Genomic DNA, 12,777 nt, shown 5'->3' with positions numbered 1-12,777 from the left:
GATTGAAAAAAATAAATTTGAAAAGTAAAAAATTACGTTTTCATTTGATTAAATGAATAACTTAGAGTCAAAAATTAGTCAAAAATTGAATAAATTATAAAATAAATTTAATTAAATATTAATGAATATAAAATATATAATTTAAATATACCTACTAAATACTACTATCACTATTAATAAAATTAAATGGTTTTCTTAAACTTTTAATTAATAACAAGATATTTAAAAAAAGAATTATTTTCAAATTTTCAATTGAGTGTTTATTTTTTGATATTTTTTTGTGTAAAATAAATTAAATATATTTTATTGCTTAATTTATAATAATAATTTATCTAAAGAACATTTTATATAAATTATAAATACTGTTTGAATTACAAATTTTTATAAGAAATTAACTGAAAAGTAGCTGGAAAATGAGTATTTATTTATTTTATATATCTATCTAGACACATCTTTAATAGAATAAAAATAGCGGGTTTTTGTTAATTTTATTAATTAGGAAATAAATGTGTGAAATAATTAAATAAATAAATGATAGATTTTGTTTAATTGAATAAAAAGCAGCAAGCTAAATCATATCTTAGAAATTCATAATTAGATTTAAATATCATACAAAAAAGAAAGTCATTCATATAAACATAAATAACTAAATATTTATAAAGGAGTATCTATAAAAAGCAATATTAATTACTTAATTAATTAATTTATAATTCAATACAATTATTTGTAAATAAATATAGCACTTAGCTTAAATAGAATTTTTAGTTAGTTAAATTAATATCACAAAGCAAATGTCAGGAGAAAGTGAAGTAGAAAACTGTAATGGTTTTAGATTTTGTAAAGACTGCGGCAAGCTATGTATTCCTTAGCGTGCCAGCACATAAGAATAAAATGTAATGATTTTCAGTTGCTCTAGTTGCGGTGAAAGAAGATGTGTCATCAATTTAAAAGGAGTGAGAGATGACCAAGTTATTAAAAAGACATAAATTCTCCAATCAGAGGCTGCAGATATTAAAAATAGAGCATTGGGTTAAGATCCTTCTATGCCAAGAAAATAAATGTATTGCAGAAATTGCAAAATAGACTCAGAAGTAGTTTATTACTACAAAGCAGGAAAGGAAGAAAAAAATATTGTAATTTAATATATATGCAAAGAATGCGGATTTTGTTGGACAAGTGATGAGTTAGCAAAATGGTAATTATATCAATTTGTTATCTTTTAAAATAAAAAAACTTTATATATTCATTTTGAAGATTTTGAATATATTTTGTGATAAAGTCTATCATTTATTGATGTTAAAATCAAATATGACTAGCTTAAATTGCATACATAATTTTCATTCAAATCATTAACCATTTTTGTTGAATTTTAGGAAAAAGGAAGGTATAGATAGGGATAATTTACCAGAAGACTTCAAATTAGAAGATGAAGATTAATATATTGAAGACAATTACGAAGAAGATTAATTCTACGGAGAAGGAGAAGATGAAAGTGATGAAGATAAAAAAGAATAAAAGGAAGTAGATGACATCTTTGGAGAAGACGACCTCTTTGGTGAAGATGAGTAAAATTAGATGTTTTTAAATACAAATAAAGCATTAATATTTTAAATAATTTTAAAGAGGAATTTAAGATTGAAGCTATTTACTTGCTTAACTCTATTAAAAGCTTAAGTAGTAAAAAAACCTGAATAAAATATGCTAAATAAAATTAAAGAAAATATACTTATTTACTTACTAAAATAGCTTTAAAGTACACAGTAGAATCTAAGGTTATAAAAATTCTACTTCATTTACCTATCTCTCTACTATTTATCAAGCATTAATTATGGGTAATTCACTAAATAAGTTAAAAATTATGTAGTTAGATAGTTATATATACCACTTTTATTTATAAAAAATAAAAATAGATTTGATAAAATATTAAGACGATTTAAAGCTATTCTTCATTCAAAATTATTAAATTTATAAGAAAAATATTTTCTAAAATAAAAATTTTACTACAATAAACATCATATTAACTAAGTAGAAATTTTTCAAAATAATTTTACTATCAAGATTTTAATAAAATTGTATGCAAAATAAAGCTTTTTTCTTCCTAATATTGCTCCAAATTTTTAAAACTTAAGATAAGATATTAAAATTTGAGACTAATTTAAATAACATTATGATTTGTTGTAAAAAATATTTTAATTATTTTTATATGTTTTTAATAAATACATTTTATAAGCTTCATTTTTTCCAAATGAGAATTGTGAGTTAAAAGTTACAATTTAAAAAAAATAAAAAATTTAGCAATAAAGTATTGTTTTATGTTATGATAAATGCAAATAAGTTAGGAAGAATGATAAATAATATAATAGATACATCGTTAAATTAATAATTAATATAATATCACATACATTTTGAATTAATAATTCTAGAAAATGTATCTATTATTATTTCTTAATAACTTTTTCATAAAGTCAAATTCTAGAAATAAAATTTGATATAAAAAATAAATGAATAATAATTAATATTTATTAACTAAAAGATAAATTATTTATTATATCTTCTTCAAAAGAAAAAAAATGGAAAAATATAAACCAAAATATTTAGAAAAAAATAATCCTATTTCAAAAATAAAAAATATAATCGTTTTATTTTAAAATTATTTTATTTTACTTTTGAAAATAATAATTTTTTTATTTTATTAAGAATTAATTAATTAATTATATATCAAAGCTTAATTCAAAAAATTGCTTTATAAAAGATTAAGAATTATATCTAAAAATATTTAATATAAATTCTTTTTTTTAAAATAAAATAATTATTTTAATTTAATTGTAATTAAGAATATTTAAAATTATCAAATAATATCTAAATATGTTGATGTTTATTTTGGATTTAATTGATTATTTTTTAGAATAAGGATAAAAGGGTTGAATTCATGCACAATAAAATATTTAGCAAATTAATATTTAATGAAATTGTATATGTTGTTTGTTTGGTAGGAAATCACTTTTTTGATTGAATAAAAATAATTTAACTGCAAAATAGGTCTAATTATAATTGATTTGCTTTTGAATTTATCATTATAAATTAAAAGGTAATTCTGAGATAAAAGAACCAAATTGAAAAGAGATAAATGGAAAAAGGTGAAGACAGTCGCAGGTTTAGCTTGGACTCTTTAAAAATCAAACAATTCGATTCTGAAAAAGATGTTTATTAAAATAATGAATAGTTCACAGGAATGTATAATCACGAGTAAGAAATGAATCAATAAATTGAACAAACAAATATGGGAGTAAATTCTTTATCACCTCATGAGGAATAAATTTACAGTTAATAAATGGCAAACGAAAGTAAAAATAAATAAAATTAATTTATCAAAGAGAATTATTAGCAAAGTTATTAGTTTGCTGAATATGGGACAAACAAATATATTCATGGCGATAAACTCGTTATTGAATGCAACACAAATAGTGTACCAAATCCTTTATCAAACTCAAGCATAAATAGTCATAATAACAATCCAAACAATTAAAAAGCTGATTTTTAGGGTTAAAATTAGAATGAAAATAATTATGCAGGAAAATCAGTAAATCATACAGATGTGCTTGAAGAAGATGATGAAAATATTTCGTTTGGTGACCAATCGCCGCATAGAAATAAATAATAAAATTAGTAAATGAGTAAATAGTAAAATGATTACTATAACGGTTCGAAAAACAGTTAGAATTATTACAATTATGGAAATTCTGATAGAATTTATTCACCATTTTAATTTAAGAATGTTTCATAAGAGTATGATGACATGCTAGAAGATCAATAAAGAAGAGGTAGTGGAGGCATCACTTTAATAAGCCAGTCATAACTTTATGCAAGAGATTCTATTAGGAATGTGGATAGTGTCACTGAAAGAGTGCATGTTTCTTAAGATTAATTAGAGAATAATTAAATAAGCACATTTGACTAAGATAATAATAAGTAGTTCCCCTTTTTAAATAAGTAACAAGGATAGCAAAGATAATACCAAAATCAAAATCAGTATGAGGAATATGATAATTAATTCTAAAAGCTTATAAAAATGAGAACTTGTCCTTTAGATGAGAAATATCCTAATAATGAAAACAAAAATAGAATGCCTCTTTATAATTACAGACTAAGCAATGAACTAGTCGTTTCTGAATATAACAGCTAATCAGAAAACTTAGAAAGAAAGAAGAGTAGTGACTCAGATTTATAATGTAAAAACTTACAGAATACAAATATGTAAAACTTATACACTTTTAGTCCAAGAATAGAAAACAATAACTAAAATAAGACTCAGAAACAAATGAAAGAAGGGAATTAAAATGGACAGGTGGTTAATGAGAATAAAAGCAATAAGAAATTAAATTTAGATAAAACACAAGATAAAGATAATAAGAGCTAAGTTTAGTAACAAAGAGATCAAAAGATAAATTAATAAAAAAGAAAGGAATAAATTGATCAAATAGATGAAACAGATAAATAAGATATTTTAAATGATATATAAATTAAATGTTAGATAAAAGAACATGATGGAGAAAAGATTATTATGGTTTGTGTGGATCCTTACTGTGAGGCATAGTATAGATTATGCTGTGGCTTTTGCAATAAATTGCATTCTAAACATATACATTAGCTAATGAGGCTGTAGGAATATAGGTATAAGATTTTGCAATCTAGCAAGATTCTTGGAAAATCAGAGTAAGAACAAGATAAAAAAGAGAAAGATGCTAACAAAATTAATCACAAGGAATTATTGTATTTGTGTATGCAAAGATAGAACTAGCTTTATTAAGAGATCAAAAAACATTTGGATAGCACTTTCCTACAAATTCAAAAGCTTGTTGAAGATAAAGAGAAGAATATACTTTCATATATTTCTTCTTATGATGAAGAATACAATTATTACTTAGAAAAGCTATAAAAATTACAATAAAAAGATTATTTTTCACTAACAAATAAAGATTTTTTAAAGTTATTTAATTTCTAGAAATCGCCTGAAAAGTTTCTTGAACATCAAACTATAAATGATAATTGTAGGAAAAAGTAATTATCAGAATTAGATGATATAGTTTATGATTATTATGTTGATTTGTAAGATATTTTTAAAGACTGTTTAGAGTAATCTAATAATCTCTTGTATGATCTACTTTTAAAGTTGACTTCCAACAATATTGTTGCTACCCAAGCTAGATCAACTACGCCTTAAAATGTGTCAAGTAGAAAAGTAAACCAATTCAGTACTCCTGATAAAAAAGGTACTTAGGAATAAACAACATCTGCTAATAGAAATTCTTAATCTCCCTTACAAAAATTCATTAATAGGACAGCAAAAAGTTTATTAGTCATTAACAGTAACAATAACCACATGGTTGAAAAAGGTATTCCTGGTCATAAAAGATTAGAAGAGTTACCTCAATGGTGCTCTTAAATGCAGCATGTTACCAGAGCATTAAAAAAATTTGGTCCATACAAATTTGAAAATGTCAAACCTAAATCAATAAATTTGGGAATGCAGCAAAACATCAAATCAGAAAATGTTTACATAGGTGACTGGGTAAATTTTATGAGGGAAGGAAATGGAATTGAATATTCTAAAAAAGACTAAACCTACTACGAAGGACAATGGAAATCTAATTTAAAGCATGGAAATGGTCGATTAGTTTGTAGGAATGACATAGTGTAATAATTTCATTCATTCATATTATCATATTCATTTAATATTTTGTTAAAGTAAGTAACAAACCAAAAAGTAGATTATTTGAATTCAATTTGAATGCTATTAAGAAATTAATAAGTCTACATATAATTTTTTTCTTTTTCATATTTAATGGTCAAGTTTAAATTTTGTAATTTCAGTCTATTCTAATTGATAAAAATTGAAATTTAAATTTCAGTTAAAATAAGAAAATGTAGAAAAAAATACAATTTCTGTAATTTGTTTAATATAAAAAGGTATGAAGGCTAGTTCGAAGGTAATAAAAAGTAAGGTTATGGGGTTCTTTATTAGTTTGGAGGAAAAAGATATGAAGGTATCAATAAAAATATTTTTTTTCTTAATAATTAGCTTTAAATTCTGAAAATAAAGGTTAGTGGAGCAATGATTTACCTAATGGTAATGGCATTTAATATTATCCTAATGGGGATATATTTGAAGGAGAGTTTTAAAACGGTGTTAAGTAAGGAAGTGGAACATTTAAATATTTTGATGGTTCTACTTTATCAGGTAGCTGGGTAAAAGATCAAGCAAATGGTGCTTGCACATATTTCAAAATAGATGGCTCAAAATACGAAGGTGAATATAAAAATGGTAAAAAGCATGGTTTTGGAACATTTATATGGAGTGATGGAAGAAAATATGTAGGACATTGGGAAAATGGTGTATAAGATGGTGCAGGCTTGTACACTAACTCTAAAGGCATAACTGTTCAAGGAATTTGGAAGAATGGTAAAAAAATTCAATAAAATGATTCAGATTTTAATAAATTTATTGTTAGATGAAAGAATAGAAAAAAAATAAAAAAATAAATCTCTTAATATTTGGTTTTATTTTAATGTAAATATGTATTTATTTATTAATTAATTATTTGTAATTATTTATCATTAAATTTTACTTGGTTTTTTGTAGATAAATAAATAAATTTATTTGAAAAAAAGTTCAATTTTGAAAAAATATATAAGTGGTCGATCATACGTCTGTAAAAAAACAATCAATTTTTTTATATTATTCTGATTACTTAGCTACCATTTTAAGCTTTTTTTCAAATAGTATTTTATATGACAGAATTAAAAAAAATTAATCTAATTTTATTTTGATGTATTTGGATTAAAAAAATTAATGTAAAAGTAAATAAATTTGTTTAATTCTGGTTAATTTATAAATTTATATATTTATTTTGATCGAGATGATATAATTTATCAGATTTTGAGATTAATTACAAAAAATCAAAAGAAATAAATCTTGTGTTTTTGATATGAAAATTGATTAATATCTATCAGAATCTATTATATATTAAAACTTTAAATGATAGAATGTTTAAATTACTCTAAATGTATTTTTTTATTTAAAAAAACTTTAAAATTCTTTTCTAATCACATTATAAATAAATTAGCTTTTATTATAATTATAAATGTGTATTTGCATCTCTTTTAGTACCTTAAGGAGAATTACTGAAATCTCAGCATGCATCATGTGCATTTTAGGAGTATTTGCAATTATATTTGGTGGCGTTTTACTAGGTCAAAACAAAAAAGTTACTTCTGATTCTGCTAATTTCATAGCTGCTTCGTTTGGTATAATGCTTGGCTTAGGCTTTATCTTATTGTTAGTAGGCGCTTTAGGTTTACTTGCATGGAAAAAAAGAAATAATTGCCTACTTGGAATATATATTGTATGCCTTTGCATTGTTGTTGCCTGCTCTGCTATTGTTTTTGGAGTTTCTGCAGGTGCTTACTAAATTGTTTAAGATTCTAAAGATGACACAAACTGTTAGAAAAAAGATTTTTTAATATACAGTCGTAAGGTCTATGAAAAAGCATAGACTGTATTCTGCTCAAAGGATTGTATGTGTTAGGTTAAACAAAGCTACTTGAATCCTAATACAATTAGTTCATGGAATTGGAGCGAGACTCAAGGTAAAGTTAAAAGCTAAGATTGTCCCACATTTAATTAATCAATTGATTTTACTATCCCAAGTGATATAGGAAATCTTTCTGATTTAACTAAATTACTAGGTTATGTAGAAACAAGCTTTGACTGTTCAGGATTCTGCAGTAAATAGCCTATTTATTATTTTAGTAATTCTTACAAAGGTCAACCAACCAAAGACTGTAAACTAGAACTTTTAAACTTCTTAGATACAAGTTTACTATCATTAGCAAACGGAGGCTTGGCAGTATTAATTATATCAATAATAGGTTGTGTGTGTTCATGTTCCTTGATTTGCCATAAGCATAAAAGGGAAGGAAATCCATATTATGATGATGAATATGAAATGCCAAATATTAAAACAAACAAATATAGATGACCAAAAAATTATCAATCACTTAAAAAAAATTTATTGGACATCTCCAGCCAAAATAATAATATTAATTACCAAAAATTTTTGTATTTGCTTAATTTATAATATTTATCTGTCTGACTGAACCTTAGTTACTTTCATAATTCATTCACTAAATTAACTAACTAATAAACAAATTAATTAATTATAAAATAAATAAATTAACTACCATCTTTGCTCTCTTTTGAAGATTAAAAATTTTTTTTCTTCCATAATGTTAATTTAAATTAAGCCTTTTTTAAAATAAAATCCACTTTAAAGAGAGACTGACACCTAATCAAAGAGAGCTGACAGTAATAAATAATTAAACTAATAAATTAAATCTCTTATTCATTCTTTCATTTATTTATTTAAAATGTGAATATTTATTTAGAGAAAATAAATATTCAATTAACTAACTACTTTATGATGTTATAAACAACAAAATCTAAAAAAATATTATTAATTTATTTGGAATAAAAAATATTTTTCATTTTAATTCAATCAAATACTTGCTATTGATTTTTATTTGAATATGTGTGTATTTTAATTAAAAATTTTGAAAGGAAATAAAGCAATTAAATCAATTAATTCATATAAATGTAGATAAAAATTATTTTATTTTATAGGTTAAAAAATATTAAAATAAATCAACTAGCTATTAAAAGAGGAATGAAGATTTTATTATCATTAAGATGTTTTGGAAGTAATAATTTTATTTTGCCTGCTAAAAAATATGAAACAAACAAATAGTTCTTATATTTTAACAAATTTAAGTTATAAAAATTAAATTAGAAATATACTAAAAATCAATATTTATGTTTAGGCTAGTGCTTATCTTAGGTGGCTTCGCAAGATCTGTCTTAATTCACTATCATTTTGTATTCTTAACCACAATTTATACATTCATTTAATCCATTTATCTTAAGAACTTGAATTCTCTTCAGCTCGTTTTCTGCATACACTTGCTCATAATACTTGAAGTCTTCGTCTAGAATATGACCTTGTTGATGAAGGGAAACTATTTCATTATAGGGCTTAAACTTTATTACCATGCTATCAATTATATAGAATGGATTCTTGATATCCTTTAGACATTAATCCATATTTCCATACCTTTTTCTATGAAGATTGATATCGTCTTTTGCATCTAAAGTCTACATATCTTTGGTTATATCTCCTGTAACCATCAGCATTCTTAGGCCTCCCTTTTTAAGAATAAGTCTAAAAATGTATGTCAAAAATTTCTATTCTCCTGGAGCTCTTTTACCCTACATAAATATTATTTTTATTAACACTTAGATACTTAAGCTAATATTTGTTTGTATTTCTGATAAATTAATTATTGATTATTTTAAAGAATTTTAATTACAAAACTATTTAGACATAAATGATCTTGCATGCGTTTTGACCACAAAATGATATCTAATGTCATAAAAATTATAAAACAGATTCAAAAAGCTGAAATAAGTAAAAAATATTTTTTAAACGCAAACTGCCATTTATTTTAGTAGCATTAATCAAAATATTTTATTTTTTTATCATTGAATTTTTTTATTATTTATTTTTTAATTTTTATTTTAGAAAAATAAAAATCAAGCAAATTTAAAAATAAGTCATTTATTTTTCGCATTTTAATATTATTAAGCAATTAAAATATTAAAATAGGAAATGTAATTTTTAATATTGCTAACAATTTATGCTAATATATAAAAAAAAGAAATGAATAAATTAATTTTTTAAACTTAAAAATTATTTTATTGGTGTTTTTTGAATTTCAATACAAAAAATAATATTATAAATTCATAATTAAATTATAGTCAAAATCTCATTCAAAAATTTAGTGAATTGAGATCACTATTTTTTTGAATGGCTGATGCATTTGAATATTATTTATATAAAAATAAATAATTTTATTATAGAATTTAATTAATAATATTAATAATTTTAATTTATATCAATCTTTATTTATGATTTTTCTATTAAATTTTTAAATTTAGATTATAGTATTTTTTGGTAAAAAAATATTATTTTAATTTTTAAAATCTAAGTAATGTCAGTATTTATTCTATATTAATTAGAATCATAAATTTTAGGGTAGCATAATATTTTTTATCAGCTGCAGTAATTAGGACATCTATTTTTAAACTATAAATAGTATTGCAAGGTTTAAGTTTTAGAGTAAAATGATTTTTAAAAATAATATTTAAATATAAATTATATTTTAGCATTTGAATTATCAGAAACGTAAAAGAATTAATAAGATTTACTTTTATTAATTTTATTATTTTAATAAAGTAGAATTATTGAAAATAAAAATGTTTTAAATTATCATGTTAACAATAGATAAAATACATTTTGATAATTAGATATTAATTAATTGAGAAATAATTTTTGAAAAATATAAAAATCTATTATAAATTTATTATTTAATATATATAATATTAATCTCGGAGAAGGTCTTTCATTTATGATCTTCTAGTTTTTTTTTTTCATTTTCTTGATATACTTTCTCATATAGCTTGAAATCTTCCTCATTGATGTGGCCTTAGGAGTGTAGTTAGATAATCTAATCGTGAGGTTTGAATGTAATTACTATGTGGTTGTCTATGGTATAGAAAGGATTTTAAATTTCTCTTAAGCATTAATCCATATTTCCAAATCTTTTTCTGAAGTGATTTACACTATCTTTAGGATCTAAAGCTTGCATTTCTTTAGTAATATCAGCTATTGACATGTGCATTTTGACACCTCCTTTATTTAAAATTAAATTAAATATGTAGCTACAGAATTTTTGTTCTTCAACAGCCTTTTAGTCTTGCATTTTTCTCTATTTATGTCACCTTTTTTATATTATTATTTTTTGTATTTGATAAAATTTTTTATAAAGAGCTGTTTACTTTTTTTAAAAAGATAGAATAATAAATAACAAAAATCAAAAATTAAAAAAATACTACCTGAAATTAAAGTAATTTCTATAGATTATTTACTTTATTTTTTAATTCATGCATAAATATCTAGCAGGTTTATTCAAAAATTTTCTTTTTTAAATAAATAGAATCTAGACTATTATTTGTTTTTATTAAATTAAATAAAATATTTGCTTAAATTAAATTGGTGTATTCATCATCTTTTTATAAAATTTTAATATAAATTGATTTAAAACTTTTTAAAAATTGTAAATTTTAACAATAAATTTTAAATTTAAAAAAAATATTTTTTATTTTAATATAAATTTGTTTATTTTGTGGAAATTTGGTTATATTTTTTGTATCAATAATTTAAAAAGAGTTTCTAAGTAAATTTGATTATGTATGATCTTTAAAGTTGGTAAGAAATCCATATAGATATTTTATCCTATGAGCACAACACATTATAAGATAAGATTTGTAATTTTTTATTTAAGTATTTCAAATAGATAAATTTAACAACTCTACCTTTCTATTTTTTGGTTTGTCTATACACTTTTTAATTTACTATTTTGATGTCTATTACATGCGCGCACAAGTAATTGTAAAAAATCATGTAAGACATAAATTTAATTTGAAATTTGTAAAAATGAGTGCAAAGATTTTTCAAAAATAAATATAATATTTGATAAATACTAAATAAAATGTATTTTGACTCTTCTAAAATACTTAATATTTTATATAAATAAAAATGAAATAAATATTTTACTGATGAATTTAAATTTTATTAATATTTTCTTTAATTATGAAGTGGTATTTTAAAGTTACAAAGATTATCTTATTATTAAAGATGTATAGTATAAATATCTTTGTTTTGAATTTATCATTTTTATTTATCTGATTGGGAAAGTAAATTAATCAGAAAATAAAAGTAAATGTCATCATATTACTTAAGTTATCTATCAATTAATGATAGAGAAAATTTTGAATTTTTTTTTTCTATACAATAATATTATGGAAAATGCAATAAAATTAAGTTTTTAATGATGATATTATTTCAAATAAATTTATCAACCCATAATTATTATTAATTTATATCCAGAATATTAGCATCTAATTTAAAAAATATTTTAAAGTACTTTAGAATATCAGAAATTACTTCATTATTTTAGTTTGTGTGGGAATAAAGCACATTTATTTATCTTCTACTTTTTACATTTATTAAATTTTATATAATATTTTGGATGCTCACCTTTGAAGAAGTATTTAAAGAAATATTTAATTTCCAATCAAATAATTGATTAAAGAAATTAAAGTACAGATGAAACAAAATTTCTTCTAAAATTATTATAATTTAAAAATGAATATCTAATGCTATTACATTTTTGTTTAATTTATTTTTCAATAAAGTTTATAAAAATATTAAATATATCAAAGAATGCTTAAATTTTTTATTTTAGTTTTCTTACTTAACTATAGGCGCTCTTCTTATTCTTAAATTTTAGAATTCAGGTAAAAAAATGATGGTTATTTTGCATTAATTAATAAATGATATTTGTATTAATAAACATCAAAGAAAATTTTATGATATCATAAAGACTGAGTCAATGATACAAGGCTTGTAAATTAATCAAAATAATATTCTTTCTATTTAAATTTTGAATGGAGTAAGAATTTGTTTAAGAAAATTAATTAACTGAAAATAAATAAATTATTTAATAATTTACTTAGGATGGATTAATTTTCTACTCTCTTAAAGCAAGCATACATACATACCTAATAACTCACTCACCTTTTTATTGAAATTAATTAATATA

General features: G+C 21.7%; 5 protein-coding genes across 5 annotated transcripts; 3 read left to right on the top strand and 2 right to left on the bottom strand. All coding sequences in view use genetic code 6, as the record gives it.

Annotated features, from left to right (window-relative positions):
- The first annotated feature begins 495 nt into the window (after positions 1-495).
- Positions 496-1,935, top strand: TTHERM_000245499 (F-box protein, putative). Its single transcript, XM_012799933.1, has 3 exons — positions 496-1,195; positions 1,374-1,565; positions 1,624-1,935. The coding sequence occupies exons 1-3, from the start codon at positions 507-509 to the stop codon at positions 1,637-1,639; spliced, it is 897 nt and encodes a 298-aa protein (XP_012655387.1). The 5' UTR covers positions 496-506; the 3' UTR covers positions 1,640-1,935.
- Positions 1,936-3,100: 1,165 nt separating this feature from the next.
- Positions 3,101-6,513, top strand: TTHERM_00245490 (MORN motif protein; the record flags this gene model as incomplete). Its single annotated transcript, XM_001023778.3, has 3 exons — positions 3,101-5,694; positions 5,968-6,044; positions 6,101-6,513. Exons 1-3 carry the CDS (start codon positions 3,128-3,130, stop codon positions 6,511-6,513), a joined length of 3,057 nt encoding a protein of 1,018 aa, XP_001023778.2. The 5' UTR covers positions 3,101-3,127.
- Positions 6,514-7,142: 629 nt separating this feature from the next.
- TTHERM_00245480 (tetraspanin family protein) lies at positions 7,143-8,039 on the top strand (the record flags this gene model as incomplete). The annotated part of the gene is made up of 1 exon (XM_001023777.3): positions 7,143-8,039. One exon carries the CDS (start codon positions 7,143-7,145, stop codon positions 8,037-8,039), a length of 897 nt encoding a protein of 298 aa, XP_001023777.1.
- A 691-nt stretch (positions 8,040-8,730) lies between these two features.
- On the bottom strand, positions 8,731-9,462 carry TTHERM_00245470 (hypothetical protein). The gene has a single exon (XM_001023776.3). It carries the CDS (start codon positions 9,437-9,439, stop codon positions 8,861-8,863), a length of 579 nt encoding a protein of 192 aa, XP_001023776.2. The 5' UTR covers positions 9,440-9,462; the 3' UTR covers positions 8,731-8,860.
- A 1,053-nt stretch (positions 9,463-10,515) lies between these two features.
- Positions 10,516-10,875, bottom strand: TTHERM_00245460 (hypothetical protein; the record flags this gene model as incomplete). Its single annotated transcript, XM_001023775.1, has 1 exon — positions 10,516-10,875. The coding sequence occupies one exon, from the start codon at positions 10,873-10,875 to the stop codon at positions 10,516-10,518; it is 360 nt and encodes a 119-aa protein (XP_001023775.1).
- Between the last annotated feature and the right edge of the window lie 1,902 nt (positions 10,876-12,777).

The sequence above is a fragment of the Tetrahymena thermophila genome (genome assembly GCF_000189635.1).
Source record: "Tetrahymena thermophila SB210 genomic scaffold scf_8254406, whole genome shotgun sequence".
Classification (NCBI taxonomy): Eukaryota; Ciliophora; class Oligohymenophorea; order Hymenostomatida; family Tetrahymenidae; genus Tetrahymena; species Tetrahymena thermophila.
The sequence above is the reverse complement of the archived record's forward strand: the minus strand, read 5'-3'. Positions and strand labels throughout refer to the sequence as shown.